Genomic DNA, 27,955 nt, shown 5'->3' with positions numbered 1-27,955 from the left:
ATTCTCCGTTGAGTCTCTTCATCTCATCAAATATCAATAGAATTTATTCTCCGACTTTATTCTCCACATTGGGTCTCTTCATCTCATCAAATATCAATAGGGAATACGAGAAGACTTTTCTTCTTCATTGGGTCTTCTCTCTTCCTGTCACCTTTTCCACAGCACCCTTTTAACATTTTGATTTTGGAATTGCTTTTCCCTCTGGTGGAACACTACTTTACTAGATCATCCTGTACACATGCACAGAGAGAGAGAGAGAGAGAGAGAGAGAGAGAGAGAGAATAATACTCCTTGTTTAAGCTGTGCTTTCGGCAAAGTGATTGTTCTGATGGATTCCTAGTACATCTCTCCTCACCCTGTGGCCTTTTCACTTCCTTCCTTCATAACTAAGATAAGAAAACCCACTTGGGCCACTTCTCTCTCTCTCTCTCTCTCTCTCCCTCTCTCATGCCTATTTTATGACCCTCCTCTGTTTCCCCTTTCTCTCTCTAAGCATTTCATCTGTGGGTGAGGTTTAACAATGCGGAATGGGTTTTTGATTTCTTGCCGTTGTTATTGCAGATAAGCACTTATAGCTAAAGAAATCTAGTAGAAAAGGGCGGGAAACTATGATGACGAACGGGGATTCGTCAGGTAAGAAGAAAGCGTTGTCTCAGTTTGATTTTACTCGTTTGGTGCTCTCATGGTCTCTTCAAGACATCCTCAATGAGAATCTCTACAAGAACCAGGTTTCATTTTTGCCCCCCTTTTTTCCTCCTCATTCCACTGTGCACTGACATTTAGATATAGAATTTTTCCTAGCCTTTTGGGAATAGATTATTGATATGTGTAATGAAAAATGAGGATTTCCTAATAATCCGTAAAAATCCTAACAGTAGCAATTAATTCCACAACACATAGATAGACGTGAAAAACTTTGGAATAAGTAAAACCACGAGAAATAATCAATTATTTTTTGATAAGTGGAAGTAATCAAATCACTATAGTTATTGTGCAGTTACAGATATACTTGTCCAAACGTAGTAAATCCGTTTCAAGTATCACCTGCCGAGTCACACGTATACCGCACCCAGTGTTCTTGATCGTCAAAGGCCTTGAGTCCACGAGCACTCCAAACCTAATCAAAATCTCCCTTTCGAATGGCTCTCGTATAAGCTGTTGCTTCTATTTATTTTTCCACTGCTGCCGCCCGTTTTTTCTTTTCCTTAGCCCCGTATGTGTAGCATATGGCTTGCACACATTTCTTTTGACGTTCTTTTCTTTTTATACAAGGCTTTGCTTTCAACCTAGGCACATGAACTGGGGTGATTTCGGTTCGGTTCATGGTGAAATTTCTGAAGACCAATTCAGTTCGGTTTCAATATTTTCAGGACCGATCCCGACTGGAGTTGAGTTCGGTTCGGGGTGGGATCGGTCTGGTTAGGGATTTCGGTCTGCCCGAAATATAAAATTTCCATTTAATTTAAGGTATATATATATATATAAAATATAATATAATATAAAATATATAGTCGGTTCGGTCCGGAAAAATTCTGCTTTCACCCAGACCAAAAACCGAACCGATCGGTCGGTTTTTCGGGTTTTTTTTTTCCCGGTCCGTTGGGTTTTGTAATACCCCTAATAGGAACTAACAAGTCCATATATGGATATCTGTTGCTTTTCATTTAAAATAATAGGAGGTGCCGATTGATAACTGGATTGATTTGTCACGTTGCTTTTCATTTAAAATTACAACTCAATATAAAATGTGTTTTGACATACGGAATTGCCAATACAAGAGACTTCGGAATTTGGTTCTTACATATAACATGATACCCCAGTACCATTTTGTTTGCGCCTACGGGATATCGTATCATTTTCAACTCCAAAAATTACTTCACTATTTTTAAAATTTTTTTTTGTACTGCTCAAACGATCTCAACGAGTACTTTTGAACGGTGTTGGAAAGTTCGAAAAAATGTTCTTGGAAGCACTTTGTTTTTTAAGGTCAAAATGACACAACTTCACCTAACAAGCAAACAAATTGGATAGAGAGAGAGAGTAAGTGAGTAACAAAGTTGGTTGTTTCTTTCGATCGAAAGAGAATGTGGTTAATTATGATAGTCTGTCTTATCCCACTCCGGCTTTGCCAATCTATTTCGAAAGAGAATGTGGTTAATTATGATAGTCTGTCTTATCCCACTCCGGCTTTGCCAATCTATTTCTGGCCGAGGTCCTCCAGTTTTTTTACTCTATTTCGATTGTTTATGTACAAATTTGGAGGTTGGCATTTTTATCCTTTCCTTGGTTGATATCTGATTTGAGATTATTTGTTGATGTATCTGAACTAATGAATGTTATGCCTCTTTTGACTTGACATCTTTACGCATTGTGTTATATATATATATATATATATATATATATATATATATATATATATATATATATATATATATATATATATATATATATATATATATAGTAAGCTTCTAATGCGAACCACCGCATCCAAGCAAAGTGCGGACCTTCCCTTTCCTGATCGAATTTCGATGATCTAAGCCGCTCAATGTGTTCAGAATGTGATTTTAAGGATATCTGCGAGAAATTAGCCAAAAAAAAAAAAACCGGGAAGGGCTTCATCCGAACATTTTTTGTTTATTTTTTATTGAACGGTTCAAATAAAAACTGCTCAAATCAAGCTCTTCTCGGTCATTTTTTTTGTTGATTTCTCGCGGCTACTCTTAAAATCACGTTCTGAACACATTGAACGGCTCGGATCATCAAAATTCAATCGGAAAAGGGGAGAAATAGGGTGGTCCGCACTTTGCTTGGATGCGGAGGTCCGCATTAGAAGCTTATTGTGTATATATATATATATATACACACACACACTAGTAATTGCCTGTGCCTGAAGGCACGGCGTAGTATTCCAATTTCAGTCTAAACGAAGTATCCTTCCCGATAATCATGCCCACCCGCGCCCCCAATTCTTCCCAAAGTCTACTTTTCAATGAAGTGACAAATAGGTCCATCATAAATTCTAGCAAGCGATAAAAGAAAAATATGATAATAAAAAGAAAATGAAACCAACGCAGTCCAATTCCACTAACGCATTTCATGTAACAAATGCATTACATATAGCAAAAGCTCCCTAAAAGAACAATCTTGGTAGGTTGTTTCTTCACATAAGTACGATAGGAGTCAAGACACATGCCTTGCGAGAGAGAGAGTCAACACCCTAGGAATTGCCGGCACGGTGCAACACATTTTGGAAACAACTAACTTGAATTACCCCTTTTTCTGCAATTGACCACCCCACCAACAAACACGAAATCTCCCAAAAGTCACTTTCTCAAATAAACTTCGAACAGGGTACAACATTTATTCAAAATATATACATGCAATTGGAAAAAGTACCACCCTCGATTCCACCCGCTCTCCTTTGAGACTACGGGACATTAAAAACACTTTACAACAACCAATGACAGTATTGCCAATCAGAAAAAGAACCACCAATGGCAGCTAAACTATCTAAATTCAGTAAATTCATGTAATTGGTACTTATGAACCAAGTAAACAGTAACTAAAGAAAATACAAATGTATAGCTAAATTCTCGTATCAACGACCACCAATCAACCAGTACAGATACCACACCAAGGATAATATTTTCGTCCCCCAACTAACCAAGCAAAATGGGCAAAAAAATGATCAATACTTCTGGCAAAAGACACTTGAGAAATTTCACAATTTTTTTTGGGTACACCATTCACAGCTTCACTTCGACCCACAAAACAAACATAATTTTAGCAACCCACAACAATGGGGAAAGCATATTACAATGTTCAGTTCATACCCACTACTTAGAAATTACCTTTGGGATCCAAAGATAGATCACCATATCAAAGATGCTGAAACACAAAAAAAGAAATACATATTAGAGGCAGCACCACACCAGATAAAAAGATCACTATTCTTAATAACATAGAAAAGGAAAAATGTGATAATGAGATAAGCTTAAACCATGTCCCAAAGCCCTCAAAATCAGATCTCACCAGGGCAATCAATTTGAATTCCTGTTAGGGAAACAAAGAAAGAGCACTTAAAAAATAAACACTACAATTGGAAAGAACTTGGAGCCGAAAAAAATAGCTGAGAACTTCCCGAATGAAGAGAAGTAATGAATGCAGGACAATCATCATCTAGAGCCTTGCTACCTCGATGGTAGACATTGAATCAATAGAAACTCCACCATAACATTAATTACATCGTGAACACCACATACACAGTTTTTTTTTTTTTTTTTTTCCGGGCATAGCTTGCTCTGTGTTTTGTAACCCATGATTCAGACACTTGGCACTTTTGTGGTTAAAGGGAAGGCATGTTGCACTCTTTGCTTGTGAAGAGGGATTTTACCTTCTTTTTTCTTGAACACTCGAGTTACCTTTTCAAAGAAAACAAGATAAGCTAAAACTATAATATGCTTCATAAAAATTTGTTTCGTGAAACTGAAATATGGCTCATGAAACTCCAAACCAATTTTATATTGTGAACAAGGAACAATTTCTGATGCCAAGAAATGGCATATTAGAAGCAGCGTTAGTTTAGTACCACTCATACAACTCTACAAAAATAAGAAAAGAAAAAGAAAAGAAAAGAGAACCTAAGTCATTGTTTGCAATTTCCAATGAGAGCTAAATCATCTAAAAGATTCAAACTAAACTCATTGATATAGATGAAACATCCAATTTTTAGCCCCCAGAATCATGCCATATTTGAAAAAGGCTGCTAATGCAAACCCACACCAGAAGTATTTTGACACATGATATTTCATTTGACAACCATATTGTTTCAAGTTAATTGTTAAAATACGCTACCAGATTAAAGGCAGTAGAGGAGAATCCATAATCAACCTTGAAAGGAGAATCCAGACCCCTAACTTCTCATCCCATCTTCCTCCAAATTTTCTTGGATAGAAACCTGTTTATTTGATCAAAATGTGCCAAGCTTGAGTCGCAACATATAATTTTGACAAAAAGATGTATTCATGAGAAAGAGAGTGTGTGGTGAGGGAGAACAGTCTCCTCACTTGTGAAGCTTCCATTGTCTGATAACTGCTCGGACTTACCTTTGTAGAGTACCTATGCATGTTTCGTGCGTGATTGGGCACAACACAGTTTGTAATACCTTCAATGTTCATTGTGGCCTTTTATCAAATAGTTAGTAATCATGAAAGGTAGTCAATAGCCTAACTTGATCCTAAGCAAAAAAAAAAAAAAAAATTAAGCACAAACAAACAAAAGTGCATGTAGAAGTTGTCCATCATCACCTTCCTAATAAGAAAAGTGCAGAAATTAACCTTATTCGTCGAAGTAGGTATGGGTCGAAGTAGGCAGGGGAAGAAAGAGATGAGTCTGTTGGTGGTGGTGGCGCGACGGTTGTGGGTCAGTGAGTAGGTCGGTGGTGGTGGGTGTGGGGGACAGAGACGATTGAGTGAGTGAAGGAGGGGATTTGAGAGAGAGAGAGAGAGAAGAGAGGAGGCGTGAGGGAGAGAGAACTGGCAAGGAAACAAAATTGATTAGTTTCGGAAAAGGAAACATAATTTACATTATTGAACGTTTCGGTTGCGGGTCAATTGATTAGTTTGGGAAAAGGAAACAAAATTAAGGGAGGGGATATGTTAGGGAACGTGTAAAGTGTTAGGGCAATAGACCAATGATTAGAAAATGCTCTGAAAATATTAAGTATTTACGGGCTTGCCATTGTAGAATGAAGGGTGTAGATTTATGCGGGAGACAATTATGGACTGTTGGTTATCTTTTGGATTCAAACATAGTCCTATCTTATTATACATACATATAGTCATATCAGGGATCCTTGATTTTGTTACGGTCCGCACCTCGAGCGAAAATCTACTTTCCCAATCAAATTTTGATGATTCTAACCGTTCAATGTGCTTAAAACGTGTTTTGAAGGGTACCCGCGAGAAACCAGCAAAACATATGATTGGGAAGCCCTTCCCGATTATATTTTTTGCCGATTCCATGCGGGTACCCTTAAAAACACGTTTTACATATATTGAGCGGCTCGGATCATCGAAATTCATTCGGGATAGAGGATGTGCGGATCATAACAAAATTAGGGATTCCTGATAGGAGGCTGAATATATATAGTCCGGTTCTTATCCACACCTCTTACGGTCCGCACCTCCCATTTTTTCCGATCGAATTTCGATGATCCGAGCCACTCAATGTGTTTAGAATGTGATTTTAAGGGTACCCGCTAGAAATCGGCAAAAAAAATGTTCGGGAAGGGCTTGATTTGAACAGTTTTTTATTGAACTGTTCAATAAAAAACTCTCAAATCAAGCTCTTCCCGGTTATTTTTTTTGCAAATTTCTGGCGGGCACCCTTAAAATCACATTATGAACACATTGAGTGGCTCGGATCATCAAAATTTGATTGGGAAGTATGAGATTAAGACTTGGGGGGTTTTTTTAGAGTTTTTTGTTAGGGTCCCTGGAACCGTCCCGTGTATATATATATCGGGGCGGTTTCAGGGACACCTATAGAAACATCTCATAGTTCTCAATCAAATTTTGATGATCCGAGCCGCTCAATGTGATCAGAACGTGATTTTAAGAGTACCCACAAGAAATCTGAAAAAAAAAAAGACCGGGAAGGGCTTGATTTGAGCAGTTTTTAGCTCAGATTTGATGAACGGTTCAATTAAAAACTGCTCAAAACAAGCACTTCTCGGTCATAGTTTTTGCTAATTTCTCACGGACGCCCTTAAAATCACATTCTTCACACATTGAACGATTTGGATCATAAAAATTTGATCGGGAACTATGAGACTGAGATTTTGGGTGTATATATATATACATATGTGTGTGTGTGTGTGTGTATGTATATATATATATATATATATGTATGTATGTATATGGCCACACACTGCACTGGTTTAGTTGTCGCAACAAAATTTGGTTACACTTTGTTTTATATTTCAATCCAGGGAGAGATGTCATGAAAATTCCAACAAAATCACATACAAGTTGTGTATGCTACAATGCTTTCATTGGTGATGAAGATATTTCAAAAAATAAAATCCAGAAGAATGTCGTGGAAAGAAAAGCTGTGTTTTAGTGTTGTAAAAAGCCACCCCAGATATCAATAATAAGTCTTCTCAGTTTTTATTGTATTGCCTCCAGTTATATGCGTTACATGATGTTAAGTTACCAATTATTCTAAAAGCTTAAGAAGGAAATGTGCTCAACAATGTATATCGACCTTTTCTACGCCCTCCCTCACATGCAGTTGGTGGCAGACCCAAATTCAACATAGTTGGGGCACTCACTTGATCATAGTCGTGACAAATTGTTCATAATAATCACAGAGATAGTACTTAACTTAAGCTTTTTATTCCTAGACCACAGTTTCTAATGCATAATCTTGCCAATAAGTTGTAAAAAGAAGCACAAAAATTTAAACCTTTATTGATAAAGATTGTCAAAGATCATTTTTCAATTGATCTCGAAGGATTTCTTAAAATAGGATGCTTCTATCTGTGACTTTTTTAACATCTCTTTATGACTATTGGAAACAAAAAAACAAGAAGAGATACCCCAACTTTACTAACAATCTATACACTGCCAATTGCAAATCAACTAACGCGAAGATAAAAAAGCTGAGGCATGAAATGAGAGAAGTCTATATATTTCAAAGATATACAAAAGTGGCATGTGGTGATTTAGTGTGGTTATTATGCAAACATTGTTAATATTCATGGATGCAATTTCATGCAAGTGACGCCAGGGGTCTGTGTTGTTTTATCTAAACATTTGTAAGGGTAGTCGGTATTGCAAACGTCCGTGGCACAAAATCCATCATGGTAACCGTTATGCTAAGTTGCTAAAAACGTGAAAAGAAACCACGACAGAGATACCAAATGATGAAATTTCAATAAAGTTGTTTTCCAAGGATAATTTGAGTTTGTTTCCATGGTGCATTGGACTCGAAAAATCATTGTTTGTTTCATCGAGTTTCATCTTACATTGTTCAGTTTTCAAAGTAGTGCTATTTAGTACTTGTACTTGATTGTGAAGCTATGTATCATGTAGGTATTTTTTTAATTGAATCCTTGGGGGTGACAATGGTGTAAAATGAGCAGGCTGATGGGTAAGGCGTAAAAATTATTGTTTTAGACCAATTCCAAGATTGATCTCCTAAAGCAAATAAATGCAAAAATTGTGATGATTCTGTTATACAATCCTTTGCTTCTAAAGACATTTGAGGCTATTTTAATATGATACGCACCTGGGGACATAAAAGAATAGTTGTATTGTGCATAATTATTTGAGAGGAAGAAAACACGATCTAGAAACTGGATAACTCCATTGTGGTCGATTATAGCTGTAGCATCCATGCATGTACAAAGGCACAGTACCACTTTGGTCATCCAGACTAACCAACGGGCTTTATTGAAAAATAGCCATGATCATTTCCGACACAAACAAAAGCACTCTTAAATTTAGAATGCGAGTGAGAGAGAAAGAGAGGTTATAGGTCTTAAATTTTAGCTATCCCATGTATTTTGTTTACTCAATCCATGTCAAAGTTACAAATGAATCAGTTATTGTTCAGAGAAATAATGATTTCTTGAAGGAGTGGAATGGTCATTCCACTTATTATGAGAAATGGGCGGTCCAATCGACTTATCTTTTCAACTGGCATCTTCAAATGCATAGCAAACATGGGAAAGCGTCACGTGACTCACGTTCCAGGCCATTGTTACATATCATATGTGCCCTTAAACTGTTGAGAAAATCAAAAGCTTATGTGTTGATTTTATTAAATTTTGTGAGAAAGTAAGATTTATGGCACGGCAATCAGTAGTTTGTGAGGTGCTGTTGCTTTCAAACTGCATGATGTTCCTACTTGATAGACGTAGGGGTTTCGGTTGTCTTCTGTTGTATAGCAATTTTGTGATAGAGATTACTTCTATTGTAATCCTAAATACTGTTTCATTGATCGGAGAATGCTGTGGAAATTTCTTGCAAAATGAACTACAATGAGTTTCTTCTTCTAAACTTTGTGTACAAGGAAGAAGCTAGGGTAAGAAGAATATATGGTATTATCATGTAAGTCTATCCATTTTGTTGCCATCGCTGTCCTGTATATTGGTGATAAATAGGTTTTGTATGTTTAATGAATATGAACAGAAATAAGATATCACACAAATCTAGTTCTGTTCCTTCTTGCTAAGGTTCCCAGAATGGAACATTGAAATGGATGTTTTGAATTGCAAAACATGTCAACTTTAGTTGAATAGAATCTCGATAATTCAAGTCTTTATAGTCTTTAACAGTTTCAGAAATGGTTTGCATTCCCATTTGTAGTCAGTAGTCATACGCATGCATGTACATTACCGTATTCAAGCCTCTTTTTTTTTTGGTCAAACGGAAATTCAAGACTTTTACATGGTATCAAAGTGTACTTTACTGGAAAACTAACTATTTTATATGCATGTGAAAAAATTTGCTATCCTAATGTGGTCTATTTGCTATTGCCTATGGGCCTGTCAGCTATGGCCTATTGCACGATAAACCCGTGCTTCATACTTGGTATTGTACATTTTCTTAGGTTACTTGATTTAACTATTACTTGCAACCAACATTCATTGCTTCGGTTTTAGGTGGAGAAGATTCCTGAATCGTTTGAATCAGTGGAGCATTATCTTGGTTCATTTGTTTTCCCTTTATTGGAGGAAACCCGAGCAGCATTGTTTTCCAGTTTGGATAGTGTTCATGAAGCACCTTATGCTGAGGTGATCTCCCTTAATGAGTCCAAGCCGTGCGGAGCATCTTTGTTTGACATTAAAGTTGATTCCTGGAGGAACAGATTTAATGACCTTGGAAAGGAGCCTTACAAAACCTTGCCTGGGGATGTTTTTGTCGTTTCTGACGTAAAACCTGAAAGTCTGTCTGATTTACAACAAGTTGGAAGGATGTGGACTTTTGCATCTGTCACTAGAATCACTGAGGAGGAGAATGAAGGCGATAGTTCATCTACCCATTTTACAGTCATAGCGTCAAGAGACATTGAAGTGAAAAATGGGTTGAGGGAATCGCTCTTTGTCGTTTTCTTGATGAATATAACAAATTACAAAAGAATATGGAATGCACTACTCATGTTAAGGAATCTCAAGATCATCAAGGAAGTTCTTTGTGCCGATTCTTCGGTAAGAATTGCGTTTAGTTTTCTACCTAGTGGATACTGAGCCATTAATATGTACTCATATATTGCAGCATGTGGATAGTTGAACGCGGTTAATTCATGCAGGTTCTACCAAATAATGTCGCATGAATTTTTTTTATACTGATAGTATTCTGATAAATTTTAAGACAATATATTCGTGTTAGAAATCAGAAAGGTAGAACTGACAAATGATAACATGTACCGTGGAAATCTTCCACTGGGTTGCTGGGTCCACAAAATCAGATAGAAGTATAGAGAAGTCCAAAAAGGTGCCTACTTGTCATTAAGAGATAGTAGTAAATCCCTTTTAGCACACATATGGCCTTGTCTATGGAAACCTTGATCTTTGCTTCACTACAATTGTAATTTTCATTTTGTATCCTTTCTTGGATTTGTAGTTTTTAACATCATTGTTTTCTTTATGCTCTTTTCATTAGTTATTAGTGAAATGTCTATGGGACTTTTAGTTGGTTCGTACTGATCTTTTGAGTCTGAAATACAGGTTCAAGAGGATTGCAAACATGGTAGTGCTTATAAGAAGAGCCTAATGACTGATACATTTGTTAGGAACCTTTTATCTAAGCTGAATGAATCACAAAGAGAGGTGATCTTGGCTTCTCTTCATGGAATTAAGTGTAGCCACAAGTCTGCAGTGGAACTTATAAGGGGGCCACCAGGGACGGGGAAGACGAAAACAGTTAGTGTGTTGCTTTTTACCCTTTTAAGGATGAACTGCAGGACACTTATTTGTGCTCCTACAAATATAGCTGTAAATGGGGTTGCTTCTAGGGTTTTAAAGTTGGTAAGGGAGTCCTCTGAAGCTGAATCAGAAAAGCAGTCTTTCTTTTGTCCTTTGGGTGATATTCTCTTGTTTGGGAACAAGGAGCGGCTGAAAGTTGATTCTGAAATTCAGGATATCTTCCTGGATTATCGTGTTGCAAGGCTCGAAGAGTGTTTAGGACCACTGACTGGTTGGAGGCATTGTTTAACAGCCATGATAGATTTTCTTGAAGACTGTGTTTCTCAATACCAGGTTTTCATCGAAAACCAAAGAATGATCAGTGAAAAAGAACACATTGATCAAGGTGAAGGTACAAAGGCAGAATTCAATTCATTTCTTGATTTTGTGAGAGACAGATTTAAAGTCAATGCCTCATCCCTGAGACAATGTATATTTAGATTATGTACACATTTACCAAGGAGATTCCTGTTGGTGCATAATCTCCAAAACATGGAAATTCTCATTCGCTTTCTTGGTCATTTGGAATCATTGTTGTTTCAAAACAATTTGGTTTCTGAGGAACTTAAGGAAATCTTTTCTCATGATAATGCAAGTGATGATATTTCTGAATCTTTTGGGGATACAAGGAGAAAGTGCATTTCTGTACTAAAAACCCTTCGACTTTCGCTTGAAGGCCTTGACCTGCCAAGTGCCATGAACTCAGGTTCAATTAAGGACTTCTGTTTCCGAATGGCGTCCTTGATTTTCTGTACTGCCTCAAGTTCCTATAAGCTCCATTCAGTGGAAATGGAACCACTGAATTTGCTTGTCATTGATGAAGCAGCACAATTGAAGGAATGTGAATCAACCATACCTCTTCAACTATCCGGTCTAGGTCATGTTATTCTTGTTGGTGATGAGTGCCAACTACCAGCAATGGTTACTAGTGCTGTAAGTAAATGCTATTTTATTAGTTATATTACGTCACAAAACTTAGGATATTTTTGGAACTAAGGAAAGAAATGGAAAAGAAGGAAAATTAGAATTTCTTCTTCGCTTGTTTGGTTTTTTAGTTGTGAGAGAGAAGGTAAGTGAAAATTTATTTCCTTCTCATTTTGAAAATTTCCTTTCTTTTTCTTTGCTCCTTTTGTCTTCGTTAATTTGAGCTGTTTATTAGTTTCTTTTCTTTTTCTTGCAAAATAGAAAATGATAGCCTTTTGTCCTTTACATTTGGAGCATTATAAGTGAAGAGAAATAAACACCTCGCGTGGAATTTCTCATTAATGTCTTTTCTTCTCTTCTCTTCTTCTCTATGTTTTTCTCTTTCCACACTTGCCAAACATAGCCTTTGAGCAGAAGAGGATTCTTGTATAGTTTTTCCATAAAACTTTTCTGTGTTCTATTTTGTTTTTCTACCGCATTTTTTTTGTAGGATTTTCCATACATTGAACATACGCTATGTTGTTTGATAGGTCTGTATTGAAGCTGGATTTGGAAGAAGCTTGTTTGAAAGATTGAGTTTGTTGGGTCATCCCAAGCACCTTCTTAACATGCAGCACAGGATGCATCCTTCAATAAGTTCCTTTCCAAATTCAATGTTCTATTTCAACCAAATCTTGGACTCTCCACATGTGAAAAGGAAAAGTTATGGAAGGCAGTATCTTCAAGGGTCAATGTTTGGTCCCTATTCTTTCATTAATGTTATTGGTGGCAAAGAAGAAAAAGATGATGCTGAACATAGCAGACGAAATATGGTTGAGGTGGCTGTGGTTGTGAAGATATTGCAGAAATTATATAAAGGTATGTCAACTTATGTCACCTGTGTGACAATCTTTACGTTGGATGATATGCACTATTATTCATGAAGATGGTATGTCTTTATCTCATCAGTAATCTTCTTGCTGATGTTAATGTGTTGATCTTCTGAAGCTTTAGTTTCTGCTTAAATGTCAGTTTGGAATTTGCACTAGTATGAGGGATAGGTCTAGCTGATAAAAAAAAGCTTGTAGCTTCAGTAGTTTTTACCCCCTTGGCACCTTATCTATTATATAAAAATTACATTTTGTGGCCGGCCATGAAGCACACCAAATTAAGTATTAATTAATGGGGCTCTAGGAGGGGTTGACTCGGTACGAACATTTGTCCTCAAGTTAATAGGTCGAGTTTAACCAACTGCTGATAAAAATACAAAAAATATCAACTATTGAAGTACTGATGTCAGAATAATGTTACCGGGCATAAGGAAAAACAATAAATTGATGCTTCACTAGGGTCTAGATGTAAACCGGGGAATGTCTTGGGGCTAGGGCTGCAAACGAGCTGAGCCAAGCCGAGGTTTACTGTGCTCAAGCTTGTTTATTAAGTTTTCAATGAACCCGAGCTCGAGCTCAGTGGAAACTTAGTGAGTCAAGCTCGACTTGAGTGGGCCTTGGCTTGACTCGAGCTCGAGCTTGTTCACGAGCTTTAACGGGCCAATGGAAAACGTATATATATCCTCGCATAGGCCTAATACAACCAAAAATATTTTTATTGTGAAGGTAAATATCTTTCATTTTCCTATACTCTACAAGAAAATAATCTTAATTTTAGAATAATAAAAATATGTAATATGTTTTTTTTTAAGGATTCTTCATCAAGGTATCAAAATGCTAATGCTAATTGTGGGTAATTAGCATAAAAAGTTTACTAAGTCTTGGCTTGTGAGCCAACTCGAGTCGATCCTCTACTGGCTTTTGCTCGGCTAGATAATGAAACAAGCCTAGAATTTGAGCTTGAGCTTGTTTATTTACGTCTCGAGTCAAGCTAGAACGAGCTTTTACCGTGCCGAGTCTCGAGTTCGTTTGCAGCCCTACATGTGGCTCAAGGTATGTCTGAAGTTGTTTTCTTATTTATTTTCTTTTGAGGTTTCCTTTTCCTAAATGTTGTGCATGAAAACATTGAGACTTCAAGAGACATGGTTGTGTATCTTTGGGATGGACCCTAGTAGTGTTCTAAAATAAGGAATTAATCCGCAATTAATCGTTGGCGGGGCGTATCCGATTAGGTCGACTAATGATTAATTGCCGATTACTAATTAATATGCACTAATTAATCCGATTAATCGCTCAAAGGTGGCCGACCACCCGACTAGCGCCTAGCAAGTTTTAGAACATTGGACCCTAGTGTTAATGACATGGAGATATATTTGAAATTCTTTCCCACCAATAGCCAATTTTACTAAATTTTACTCAATATCATTTGGGCGAATTACCTGATGACCACCTGAGGTTGTTACTTGGCGTCGACGTGACATATCAAAAATTTCCTCAATATCGAACTTGAGGTATATTTCTTCTCAGACACACAAAAAAAGTAGAGAATCCATGGGATGTCAATGTTAGGTAACATTCTGTTGGTTTTGAAATGTAGAATTTCTTTGTTGTTTGCATGTGCTATTTCATACTATTTACTTTACTTTTGGTTGTCCTTCCTGTGTTGGACGATGCTGCTGTACACAGAATGGAATGTCTCCAAAAGGAAGATTAGTGTTGGCGTGATATCTCCCTACGCTGCTCAAGTTGTGGCCATCCTTGATAAACTTGGACGAAAATTTGAGAATCTTGATGGATTCACTGTGAAGGTGAAGTCAATTGATGGGTTTCAAGGCGGAGAGGAAGACATCATAATAATATCAACAGTAAGGTCTAATCGTGGTGGATCTGTTGGGTTCCTTTCCAGTCCTCAAAGAGTTAATGTTGCATTGACCAGAGCTCGGTATGGATTTATAGATTTCTCTCCTAAGATTACTATGTTGGTGTTTTTTGCAACCTTTACTTGTGGTAAAAGATGCATGTTTAAAAGCACAAGTCAAAAATCACCAAATTGAGCATCCCAAAAAACCTTTTTTTTTTCCAGCTTTATAAAGTTGTTTTGACCTATAAGCCAAAAGCAGAAGCTCTGGCAAACAGACTGACACATTTTCCTGGATTTAAAAAGCCACTATAGAAGAGCCACAGCAGAAATACGGTGAGTTATTATTGTTGTTGTTAGAGCTTGTCCCACTTTGGTTAAATATAACCTCCAAACCTAGTATATGAGCCTAGGCAGCCTTTCCAATCATTGCCAATTGGTTTTGAGTTGGATGCTTTAACATGGTATTAGAGTTAGGTTTTCGGAGGCTTTTGGACAAGACTCTTTGCTGTTGATGGTTCGTTCCCCCTTTGTTTGTCATTGAAAATGATGGTTATCGTAAGTGTTGAATCGTTTGTTTACCTCACTACGTGCGAGTCAGGGGTCGCATGTGCGTGGAAGTGTTAGAGCTTGTCCCATGTTGGTTAAATATAACTTCCAAACCTAGTATATGAGCCTGGCAGCCTCTCCACTCATTGCCAATTGGTTTTGTGTTGGATGCTTTAACCATTGTTGCTATGTAGGTGATGAATGTTTGTGGCTTTGATTCCTGTATAGGCATTGTCTTTGGATCGTGGGAAATGAGAGGACGCTAGCCAAGAGTCCCATCTGGGAAGCAATAGTCCGTGACGCTAGGCATCGTCAATTGTTCTTTGATGCTGATAAGGATAGCGATATGGCCAAAACCATAATAGATGTCAAGAAAGAGCTTGATCAGCTTGATGATTTGTTGAACGAAGATAGTATACTTTTTAAGAATGCTAAGTGGAAGGTATAGATCTTCTGGCTGTTAAATGATGTCCTTCATTTCTATAAAATCATTGGATTTTAGACTTAAGCTCGGTCAGAGTTCGGATTAATGTTTATCTCATTATCATTGCCCATCCCCAGGTATCCTTCAGTGATAACTTCAGAAAGTCATTTCAAAAGCTGAAATCAACCCGTATAAAAATGTCAGTCATCCAACTATTACTGAAGCTTTCATGTGGTTGGAGACCAAAAAGGAGGAATGTGGACTCAGTTTGTGAGAGCTCTTCGCAGATCTTGAAACAATTTAAGGTTGAAGGGCTCTATATTGTTTGCTCTATAGACATTATAAAGGACTCAATGTACATCCAAGTTTTAAAGGTTTGGGATGTTTTGCCATTGGATGAGATCTCGAAATTGGCTAAACGCCTTGATGGAATGTTTGCTATGTACTCTGATGATTTTATCAATTGCTGCAACCAGAAACTCTGTGATGGGTATGTTCCTTTCATTCAGTGGATCAATAATGTTTGTTTCCATTTGGATCTGCCTTATATATTTGTGCATATGTTGACCGTACTTATATATTTGCAATGGAGTTCAAGTAACTTGTTTAATGTATCTATTTGTGTTTAGTGATAAAGAAGTTCCGATGAGTTGGGGGCCATCTTTGGGTATTCCCCGGTTTAAGAGTCTTTGCAACCATGTGCCTCACAATGAGTCAAGTGATGGTCTTATTGATGGTCGAAGTTATTTTGAGAACTCAAAGGTGAGCGAAAGCTTGTCATTGATGAAATTCTACTCTTTATCATCTGGTATGGTGAACCACTTGCTTTCCAATAACACTGGTGGAGAACTGGACCTACCGTTTGAAGTATCAGATGAGGAGTTAGAGATTATTCGGTTCCAAAAAAGCACCTTTATACTTGGAAGGTCGGGAACTGGAAAAACTACAGTTTTGACCACAAAATTGTTTCAGAAGGAGCAACAACACCATTTTGCTTCTAAAGGACTTTGTGGAGCTGGGACCAGTACCAGTATAGAAACTAGCCAAAAGAATGATGTTGGTGAGTGCATTTTGGAGACCAAGGGAAGTGTCTTACGGCAGCTTTTTGTGACAGTTAGTCCAAAGCTGTGCTACGCTATCAAACAAAATGTGACCAACCTGAAAAGGTACGCAAGTTGCTTACAGGATTATTTGAAGAAGTTGTATTGCATTTAGGCTTGCGATTAGTTTATTTTGCTAACCAAGTTGAAATTTGGTGATTAGCTAACTAAAGCGTTATAGCATCCTAGTTGGTTTTTTGTCGCTTCATCAAGTTGATCAAGCATTTTTGGAGGTTGCATCAAATAATGTCTTCTCATTTTTTTATTTTATTTTTTTGGTTCTTTTCTTTGGTTTGGGTTTGCTGGTAGATCTGATCGTTGAAAGGACTGCTTAGTGAGACTAAACTGAGTTCTTTAATTCAAATAGCTTACAAGTCATACGGGTTTGGTCGTCTTGGGATGGTTATTCTAGAGTTTATAAGGTTTACATCTCTAATGGATAAAAGATACAGTCTTCAGCAATTGTTAACATTGGAGTCCTGACATATTTCACATCTTGCTTCTATTAATAAAAGGTATGCACCGCTTGTTCATCGAATTCCTAAATAAGCGACACCTGGGACATTTGCCATTGTTACATGTTACTCGGCAGTGTAAGTATATATCATGTTGATTTTTGCTAATAAACCAATCAACCATATACTGTAATTGGAGCACTCGAGGAATGGCAGTTCAAAATTTGGATGCATCTCCCCTTTTTGGATTCTGTTGGAAAGCAACAAAGAAATAACAGAATCTCTGTAGCATGTACCCTTGGCCGGAGGTGTTGGACTGTTGGCAGACACCGACACTCTCTGACACTCTCCAGACACATGTTCAACACTCAAATCAGAAGCGTCTTACATTTTTCTCTCCCACTTTTAGATTTGGACTCTCCGGTCACACTAGAACACTGTAGGATACTGCATGGATAGTCTCAGGATACTCTATGGACACCTGTGGGTTTTCTTTTTGTGTAATAGATGATGGTTGATTTAATTTAAAGAAACATGTAAGCAATAAAACATCTTTGTTGAAATACTTTGTCAAGGTTGTACTAATAAATTTGGAAAATAGGATATATGGAGTTTTGATTGTAATTAAAGCAAGTGTGTCCCAACGAGTCGTGTCCTCTAAATTTTGGAGATTTACATGTCGAAGTGTTGGTATTGTGTCGCGTGTCCATATGGTGCTACATAGAGCACAACTACTCCTTCTTCCCTTATTTTTCTTAGTTTCATTATAGACTGGGATTTTGTTACCTCGATCAATTCTTAAGATAAGTTTTCCTGAATGAGCAGTGAACTCTCCAATGTTCGTTAGTTATTTACTTATTCGATATCTATCATGAGGATCATGTTTTGCCTTTTTCATCGAAGACATGTTTTATGTGGTTCTATGTTCCAACAGTCTTTGGGCTTTATCCTAAACATGCCTTTTTAACCATCCAAATATGTTGAGCAAAGGATCCATTCACCAGAAGATTGGACTATAGATGCCCATACTTGCTAATGCTTTTAGTAAATGTACCAGAAACTTACAATTCTGAGGATGCTTTTTACTAGTGTGGTAGGTAATTTATTTTTTGTACTGCGTCTGCCTGTTCCCAACTCCCAACATTATTTATATTCGTGGCAAGAAATTGGTAAATATTACCTTAAAGGTAGGTTGTGTTTTCAAATGGACCATGACCTGTTAATTTTTTTTCCGACAAGTATGCGTTGTGTACTTCTAGAAACATTTAGAGGATTTTTTTTTTCCGTTATAAAGGCCTTTGCACTGTTTCTCATTATATGCATGATGACAATTGTTATCTAAACCTAAGCCAAGTTTTACGCATAGGTTTGCTTGTGGGGGGAATTTCTCTGGAGAAAACAGTTCAATCAACGTGGATGAGCCAGCTCATTTTAAGGATATCCCAGATTCCTTTGTTGACATTTCCCCTAGCAAATATCCACTTGTAATTACATTTCATAAGTTCCTAATGATGCTTGATGGGACAATGGGCAATTCATACTTTGAGAGGTTCCTTGGTGCTTGGGGGTATTCGAAGCGTAGAACTATAGGTTCAAGATCAGTAGCTTTGGAAACTTTTTTAAGAACAAAGGAGGTCAACTACGAGAGGTTTTGTTCCTTTTATTGGCCCCGTTTCAATTGCCAGCGAACAAAGAAGCTTGATCCTTCTAGGGTCTTCACTGAGATAATGTCTCATATAAAGGGTGGATTGGGAGTGGGGAAGACCCATGAAGGTAAAATCCGTCAGCAGGATTATGTTATCTTGTCTGAGGGTCGGGTGTCCACTTTGAGTAGGGAAAGGAGAGAGAGGATATACTCTATCTTTCAAGATTACGAAAAAATGAAAAAGGATAATGGTGATTTTGATTCGGCTGATTTTGTGAACGATCTTCATTATCGACTAAGGAATGAAAGATTTGAAGGTGACAAAATGGATTTCGTATATGTTGATGAAGTGCAGGATTTGTCAGTGAGACAAATTGGACTTTTCAAATATATTTGCCAAAATGTGGAGGAAGGCTTTGTTTTTGCTGGTGATACAGCGCAAACTATTGCTAGAGGAATTGATTTTAGGTTTGAAGATATAAGAAATCTATTCTACAGAGAGTTCATATTGGAATCAAGAGGTGATGGGTCTTCTGAAAGAAAGGATAAAGGACTTTTATCGAAAGTTCTCAACCTTAAACAGAATTTTCGTACTCATGACGGTGTTCTTAGATTAGAACAGAGCGTAATTGACCTTCTTTACCGGTTCTTTCATCACGCTGTTGATATTTTGGAACCTGAGACAACTCTTCTCTATGGTGAGGCTCCAATTCTTCTTGAATCTGGAAATGATGAAAATGCAATTATAACTATTTTCGGAAAGAGTGGAAACGGAAATGGGGACATAGTCGGTTTTGGTGCTGAGCAGGTGATATTAGTACGGGATGATTCTGCCAGGCTGGATATATCTGAACATGTTGGAAAGCAAGCTCTTGTTTTGACTGTTGTGGAGTGCAAGGGTTTAGAGTTTCAGGTATGTGTTTGCTGTTAATGGTTTTATATATTTTTGTCTCATGAATTTTGAATTGGCACCAATTTGTACTATCCAACAGGTACTTATTCATGCATTTCCAAATTCTATTGACATTTTAACTATGTTCCGGTTACGTATTCGAAATGTAACCGAAATTCTTATTGTTAGCCAACTGAAACAGCGAAACATCATACCAAATCCAATTTTTTATCCTTGACTTTCCCAATGTCAGAAAAGACAAGATAAGGATAACCCTATTGCACTGAAGGAATAAAAGTAGCCCTTTCTTATCATTCCAATCGTTCCGCTTTTGGCTAATGGTTATTAAGATGTTTATACAACAGAATGACCAGTTTGGCATGGTAAAAACAAAAGGCTTAATGGCACATATTGTGCCATCTAAAATTTCTTTTTTGAGCCAAAGACTGTTGTTCCACATCCAAGTAATACGCCAGAGACTGTATTCTTTCTTTTTGTATATAATTACTGAGTTAATTCTTACATTTGTAGGATGTATTGTTGTACAACTTTTTTGGCTCATCACCACTGAAAAATCATTGGAGAGTAATATACGAGTTCATGAAAGAACAAGATTTGCTGGATCCTGGAACTTCCTTTTCCAGTTTCAACGAGGCAATACACAATGTCCTGTGTTCTGAACTGAAGCAACTCTATGTGGCAATTACTCGTACAAGGCAAAGATTATGGATCTGTGAAAATATAGAGGACCTCTCCAAGCCCATGTTTGACTATTGGAAAAAGAAGGGCCTTGTGCAAGTAAAACAGTTGGACGATTCACTTGCACAAGCAATGCAAGTTGCAAGTAGCACCCAGGAGTGGAAGGAAAGGGGTATCAAGGTCTGGTTGATCCTCCCAATGTTACTGCTGATACTAATGTGATCAGTACTAGTGTCTCTTACCATTATTGCTGTTGTTATTAAATGTCCATCTTTATTAGTTCATTCTAATTTCTAGGGAGTCCAACTTTTTAAAAAGACATAAATTAGCCGGGTACCGAGTTAGCAAAAGAAAAACACAAAACTACCAATTAACTTTGAACTTTTCCATATGTCAGTAGCTTCCCCTTATTAACTTTGAACTTTTCCATATTTTGGTTTATCCCGCTTTGGTGGAGTTCATCAATTTCAAAAGATAAACACAAAACTACCAATGTTACCAATTTTGCTGATTGACTTCTCAAAGTGGAAATTCCTTATGGAGTTGGAAGGAGATGTTGACGCGTTCAATTGTTCAAGAACTGAATACCAACATATGGGACAACCAAAAGTTAAGAAATGTACTACAGAAAAGGGACGGACAGGAGCATCGTTATGATCATTATCGTTTTTTTTTTTGTTGCTCTTGCAATTATCCTGCTGCTCTGTTGTTATGCCTCTTTTTTTCTTTTCTTTTCTTTCCTGAAGCACCTTTCAATTTCTCTTACGGGTATTATGAATGCTTGTTTTTCAGCTATTCCACGAGAATAACTATAAGATGGCAAAGATGTGCTTTGAAAGGGCAAAAGACAGATTGTGGGAGAAAAGGGCTAGCGCTGCTTACTGCAGAGCTTCTGCAGACCGTATGCGTGGTTCAAATCCTGAAGGGGCTCGCAATGCCCTAAGGGAAGCTGCTGAAATATATGATTCCGTTGGTGATGCTGAATCTGCTGCGGCTGCTGCCCAATGCTTTTACGAATTGGGGGAGTATGGAAGAGCAGGTGATGTTTTGCTTCTTCTCAAGGAGGCTTGTGTCACGTACTAAATATTGTTAACAGTTTTTGCTTTTAATGCTAGAGAAGTTAAAAGTGCCCTCAAGATTTTTCATTTTTCGTTTAATATTTCTTCCTTGTAATTGGGAACAAATTGTACTAGTTTGCAATTGTCCGACTACCAAGAACTAATCTGGTATTGACAAGTCAGATTAAGGTAGGGTTGGGAACGGGGTGGATCGGGGATGGATTTGACCGTCCTTGCCTTTGATCTCCGAACCCCATATCTGCCTTCATTTCTTCCCTATTTCCCAAACAGCAAATCACTTACAATCTTGATCCCCGGCCCGACCTGAAATTTACCTTAAAAAAATTTTAAAAATAAAACTTTTCATTACGACATATTCTAGCCAACCGGATACACGGCGAAGAACCCCAATACTTTGACTATCAACTTTCTGGATTTGATCGAGAGACTGTACAATTGGGTTTTGATGCTCGAGGTGGTGACGGAGTTGCTAATCGAAAGCAATGCCGAGTAGTTCTGGGAATGACTTGCATATATAGATATATATATTTTACTAATAATTCTAAGGTATGCAAACACTATATTAAATATATATATAGTACAATACGGGGTGGGGATCGGAGGCGGTACGTGAAACTGCCTTCAATCCGATCCCCGAATTTTTTTTAATTTTTGCCTCCATATCCAATTCAATCCCTAAAAAATCCCCGAAACTCCAACCCAAACAGGGCGGGGAACGGAGTGGATTGAACGAAATTGCCATCCCTAAGGACTTACTTGATTGTGGATTAAATATGTCACACAAAGTCATGCGCTCTGTTGACATAAATGCTTCTCAGTTCTCACTTTATTCTTCTGGAAAAATGTATGCTCTGAATTTTGTTTTTGTTGAAGTAATGCACAATAATATAGTTGGACTGAATGTTTGAATGGATTTCGTTCTCCGAGTTTCTTTGTTGTTGTATTGGGCATGTCTGCAAGTGTGAAACAATTACTTGGTTTTAGTAGAAGTAGCGTAGAATAAGTCTAGAATTCTACGACTTGGTGCAATGAGGATGTGAGTTCAAATCCTATGGAGAGGGGTTGATACACTTGGTAATGGGTTGAGTTGAGATTGGGTTAATGTGGATTCTTCTAATGTGTTACCCAAAAGAGATCCTGGACTCTGGAGACATAACTGGGCTCTCCGAAAGAAGCACACTCATCTTATTCTTATTATACTGAATTTTGTTAAGACAATTTGTAGCGTCAATGTGCTTCTTGTTGTTTGTTGTCTTCATCTCGTTTTCATTCTGTAGTTTCTATCTTCCAAGTCTCGAGCTTTCCAATTTAAGCTTAAAACTCTTTTCGAATTAATTTAATCTGACAGACATCCAGCTCATTTCTTTTTGTTATTGCAGGAAGAATTTATGAAAAGTGTGGGGAATCTGAGCTAAAAAAAGCTGGGGAATGTTTCTCTATGGCAGGTTGTCATAAGAAGGCAGCTGAAGTTTATGCTAGGGGAAAATACTTTTCAGAGTGCTTGTCAGCTTGCACCGAGGGAAAATTACTTGACATGGGTTTGGAATACATCCAGTTCTGGAAAGAGCATGCCCCGACAGATAATGACATGTCTAAAAGAAGTATCGAAATTGACAGAATTGAACAACGGTTCCTTGAGAGTTGTGCAATGCACTCTTATGAGCTTAAGGATAATAAATCTATGGTGAAATTTGTTAGATCTTTTAACTCGATGGCTTCAAGGCGCAACTTCTTGACGCGTGTGGGTTGCCTTGACGAGCTTTTAATGGTTGAAGAAGAATTTGGAAACTTTTCGGAAGCTGCAGAGATTGCAAAGATGAGAGGAGATACTCTACTTGAGGCTGATTTGCGAGCAAAAGCGGGACACTTCAATGAAGCTTCCATGCTTATCTTATGGCATGTCTTTTCCAAATCTTTGTGGGTATTGGGAAGCAAAGGTTTGCCTCTAAAGCATTTTCCACAAGAGAGTGAGATTTTAGATAAAGCCAAGTCATTTGCGAAAAACAAGTCAGATCTCTTTTATGAGTTTGTCTGCACTGAGGTTAGCATTTTATCAACTGAAGAAATGAACTTGTTGGTATTGAACCAGTATTTAAATGCTTCACGTCGTAATAAAAGCCTCAGGGGCGAAATCTTATGCACTAGAAGAATTCTTGATGTTCATCTTCATTCAAGTGCATCAACGTATGAGTGGGAGGATGAACTACCAGCTGATCTGATTAAGCATTCCGAAGAAAATGTTTTGCATAATCAGATTTCTGTGGGAACCCTGGTTGGCTTTTGGAATCTTTGGAAACAGAAGGTTGAAAATATCTTTGAGTACCTAACTTGTCTTGAAACCCAGGCCGTTAATGACCATATCAACTATGGTGACTTCTGTTTGAATTATTTTGGTGTGAGGAGGCAATTGAACAACATGAATAGGAAATTTGTTATTTTGAACTCTGATGCCGTTTGGGTGAGAGAAATTGAGGACCACTTTCTTCGGAGGAGCGGAAATCTTGTTTCCACTGATGCTCCCCATTTTGTTTATGCTGCTAGGAGTCATTGGCGATCAGAATTGCTTTCTGTTGGTCTAAGGGTGTTGGAAACCCTTGAAGCACTTCATAAGTTCTCAAGCAAGAACTCCATTTCTGATTTTCGCCAAAGCTTGGCTCTTGTGTACACATTTGAGGTGACAAAGAGTCTTCTGGGATCCAAATATCTTGATTGTAAAAAACAAGATACTCAGAAGTTGCAAAATTTTCGCAAGCTCTCTACTGCAGCATATTTCAACGTTGCTTTTCCTTCAGAGTGGCGGAAATCATTGACCAAGGATATGACTTCTCTGAGGGGCAGTGCAGTTTCCCGTAATTTACTTGAAGAGGTTATTGTTGACAATATTAGCTTCACGGATGAGCTAACCTATGGGCAAATTGGGAGGGTAGTGATGATATGGCTTGGTTCCGGAAAGCCGACTGAAGAAGTTTACAAGAAAATTTCAGAGAGGTTTGACTCAAATTCACTGTGGAAAGAATTCGTTGATGCCCTAAATGGGAATGCGAAATCTGAATTTTTGCTGGAATCCACATCAGGCATTTCAACTGAGGCTCCAAGAGAGGTCTCTTCTGTATATAAGTTTCAGAGGGCTTTGGAAGATGCTTATAAAGTCCATTGGAGACAACGGGACTATATATCACCCACTTGTTTCGTGTATCTTGTTGAGAGGCTTTTGATATTGGCTTACTCCTTCCAAGGGTTCCTTTTCACCACAAAATCTTCATTTGTGGAGTGGCTAATTTGTGAGCAACCACATGCCAAACAAAGTGCTGATGTTGTAAATATGATGCGATTTCCCACCAGCGGCATTTTTAACTTTGTGGTGGACATCATCAAACAGGTCCTTTACTGTAAGCAAGATACAAGAGAGTGGATAGGAAAATCGGATCTCAATTTCAAGTCCTACTATCCGTTGCTGTTGTTGAGGCTGGTTGTCATGCTCTGCTTGCTCTGCGTGAACTGTGAGAAGTATCACAATTTTCTTTTTGAGGTACTGGCGAGGAATGATATTACATCGTTGCTGCCTAGGGAATTCTATGATGTCTTCAGGAGAAAAAGGAAGTATGTGAACTTGACTTTGCTTGCCGAAGCATTCATGAAGATTGAGGATCCTCTTGTTATAGTGAGCTTGGGAGAAAATTGTTCCAAATTTATATGTCCTCATGCCATTTTCGTGGACTTGAGAGTTACCCACAGGAGAGAGGACATTATGGAAGTATTGTTTCAGACAGACAATAAAGCCCCTCTAGATCAAACTGTATCTGTATCTGTCGAGGTGGATGCAACCAATTCTTGTGGAAAAGAACTTCCTTTGAACATTGAGAAAGAGAAGATTTCTAAGGCTCCATTTTCAAACTCAACATCCCTGGCAGATCAGAATGTGGAAAATCGGAAAACAAGTGAAGGCAACCTGCAAATGATCTCTGGGCTCTTTGGGAAAATATCTGATGCATTGAAGGCTGTAGATAACATAGGACAGAGAGATTTACAGAATTTTGTGTCTGGTGTCTCAACGATAAAGGTAATGCAAGATTACTTGCTATTAGGTTTCATACAATCGAATATTATTGGATAATGATGTAGTGTATTCCTTTTTATTTCATTGAATGACTTTCAGGTGGAGGTAGAGAAAGTTATAAACCTCATAACTGCTGCACTGACTGAAAAGATGGAATTTAACGAAGATGGAACCCCTGTTCCCAAGCCAAAGGAGGGTTCTAATGCGCTGCTCACCCCTACCGACCTTTTTTCAGCACTTGAAAACATGGTTGATGAATTTAAGCAGCTATCTTCTGCGCTGAATGTGAGGTGTGTTCAAATCTTGTTTCAATTTTCTGTTAACAAAAAGTAAGAAATATTTCTTGGCTAGAAATAAAGAACGAAATATATTTGGCGCACACGAGTCAACTTCTTGTTTTAAATCAAGTGAGGTCAGTGAAAAGTTTGCCACAGAGAGTTAGTTTGTCCGCACAAGGTGGGGGTTGTCACAAACGTGGAAGGCGGAGGGGTGAGAAAGCTTCCAGAGGTGGTCGCCAGCTGCTTGAGGAGGTGGAAGGATGTGAGGGAATTGGAGGTGTCACTGGATGTGGCTGAAGGTTACCTTTGACAATTATAGGTGGTTGCCGGATGATTTCGCTGGAATCTGTAGGTCGTGGCCGGAGGGATTCCAATGCTAGGGGGATGGCTAAAGGTGGTGGGGAGGGAGGAAATAGTGAAAACGCGTTATGAAAACTTGGAAACCCCGTTTTTTGTGTTTCACAAGCTCTGACAACTTGAAGTGTAAGCATTCTTTTGGAAACAACAAGATTTATCTAGGGCTGCACAAAAAATCAGATCAACTGTGACACTGGTCTGTACACAAATTCGAAAATTAGAAAACTGTGATACAGATTAGAATTGGATTTTAATTTCAAAACTGTGGATTAACCAAACCAGACAGTGAGATATTTAAAAAATAAAAAATATACATATATGTAATGCATAGTAAGTAAATATAATTTTATGTAGTATAATATATATATATATGTAACCCTTGGATTAAAGGTCATGAAGGATTTGGTTGATGTAATCCGTGGATAAAAAGGGACCAAAACGTGACTCATAGAGCGAATTGGAACGGAATATTGAGACTTTTGGTCCGGACAAGGATTACATCTTCTAAAAACCGTGACTCGCTGATTAAGATTGGATTCATAGGAATCCAATTCGGTCTAGACCGTGTGCAGCCCTAGATCTATCGATGTCTTTGTCTATAGTTTCCAGATGTTTCAAAACAAAAACAAAAACTTTACCGGAAAACCCTTCACAGTTGTTAAGGCTTGGGTTTACTTGTATGCTTATGGCCATATCGTATACGCCTACATAGTATTGTATACGCTTTGTATTTGGTTTCTTAGTAAAGTTATTTGAAATAGCCACAAGTTAAGAGAGTACGTTTTCGATATTTGGCAATAGACTGATATTAAAAACAACTCAATTTGCTTCAGTGCGTGTATCAGATCATTCATTTCCCCCTAGTTTTCGATTCCGGTTGGAACACAAGATGTGATTGATGTATGAACCTGCATTTTGGTGCTGTAACTGGGAAGTATTATTGTTTTATATCTCAGCAGTTAGGTTTGTTGTATGGTCGAACAATATAACCAGTCGATAGTTTCTTTTTTGGCCTATAATATTGTTCTTCAGAACTCCTAATGGTAAAGTAAGTGCAAATACTATAGTAATCTTCGACTGTCATATCTCGTGGGTGGAATTAGGTAAATCTTGCAAACAATTTTTATGGACCAAATGCCTACTTCATGCATGTCTGCTTCATTATTTTAGGGGAATACTGAATTAACTGGATTGTGTTTATTGATCTTCAGTGACAGTGAAGTAAAGAGAAACATTTCAATGATTACCTCACTTTTGAAGAGTTTTCACACAAAAAGGCCAGAGCTGGCAACTTTGTTGAACCAGCTGTGCATGCCAAATGATACAAATTCTAACAGAGTGGCGTCAGAGACCAATAAATTGTCAGAAAACGAAGGCAATCTCAAGAAGGTGGAGGAAACTAGCAAATCTGGTAAAGGCAACGCTGTGGAGGCTACTGTTTCAGGAGCACGGAACAGGGGTTGAGACACTCAAGCCAAAAAGGGGAAGGGAAATAACAACTTCAAGAAGGGTAAAAATAGGAAAGGAGGCCAAAGAAAAAATAGGTAGACATACTTTCTGTGGTGGTTCAAAGGTTGGGTATATAATCAGTCTCTTCTTTTGGTGTTGGGGTATAATGCCAGCAATCTGTAGTTCTTTGAATACCTTTTTATTCTGCTCAATAGTTGTGCTGGAAGTATTTCAATCTAAGGGGTGTAAACATAATATGAGGTCAAAAGTCTTGTGTATTGTGCGTTCTTTTGCACTCTGATGTTTCTATAATAAGATTGCTGGAAGTGAACTACTAGTGATGCAGCA

The 27,955-nt window shown here is 37.8% G+C and overlaps 1 protein-coding gene and 1 long non-coding RNA gene across 5 annotated transcripts; one reads left to right on the top strand and one right to left on the bottom strand.

The window, feature by feature from the left end:
- The first annotated feature begins 361 nt into the window (after positions 1-361).
- Positions 362-27,955, top strand: LOC131330733 (uncharacterized). The gene is made up of 14 exons (XM_058364416.1): positions 362-728; positions 9,671-10,216; positions 10,736-11,905; positions 12,427-12,754; positions 14,452-14,707; positions 15,401-15,614; positions 15,734-16,086; positions 16,226-16,762; positions 18,518-19,709; positions 20,220-20,567; positions 21,180-21,426; positions 22,846-25,526; positions 25,623-25,813; positions 27,370-27,955. The coding sequence occupies exons 1-14, from the start codon at positions 609-611 to the stop codon at positions 27,620-27,622; spliced, it is 8,436 nt and encodes a 2,811-aa protein (XP_058220399.1). The 5' UTR covers positions 362-608; the 3' UTR covers positions 27,623-27,955.
- LOC131330735 (uncharacterized) lies at positions 3,496-5,706 on the bottom strand. 4 transcript variants are annotated; one of them, XR_009201190.1, is made up of 5 exons: positions 5,337-5,706; positions 5,106-5,236; positions 4,891-4,957; positions 4,001-4,053; positions 3,496-3,888 (listed from the first exon to the last, which is right to left on the bottom strand). It is a non-coding gene; the product is annotated as an uncharacterized LOC131330735 (long non-coding RNA). The 4 variants fall into 4 exon arrangements; XR_009201188.1 differs by having other exon boundaries at positions 3,496-4,053; positions 4,855-4,957; positions 5,337-5,705; XR_009201187.1 differs by lacking the exon at positions 4,001-4,053 and having other exon boundaries at positions 5,337-5,700.

This window comes from Rhododendron vialii, chromosome 6a, assembly GCF_030253575.1.
Source record: "Rhododendron vialii isolate Sample 1 chromosome 6a, ASM3025357v1".
In the NCBI taxonomy this organism is placed as follows: Eukaryota; Viridiplantae; Streptophyta; class Magnoliopsida; order Ericales; family Ericaceae; genus Rhododendron; species Rhododendron vialii.
This window is presented reverse-complemented; position numbering and strand designations above follow the sequence as displayed.

Excerpts from the sequence above, each read along its gene's own strand:
- LOC131330733 (XM_058364416.1), top strand. The coding sequence starts at position 609 with ATGATGACGAACGGGGATTCGTCAGGTAAGAAGAAAGCGTTGTCTCAG. Across the intron at positions 14,708-15,400 it reads GTTGCATTGACCAGAGCTCG|GCATTGTCTTTGGATCGTGG; the intron begins GTATGGATTTAT and ends ATTCCTGTATAG. Across the intron at positions 25,527-25,622 it reads CTGGTGTCTCAACGATAAAG|GTGGAGGTAGAGAAAGTTAT; the intron begins GTAATGCAAGAT and ends AATGACTTTCAG.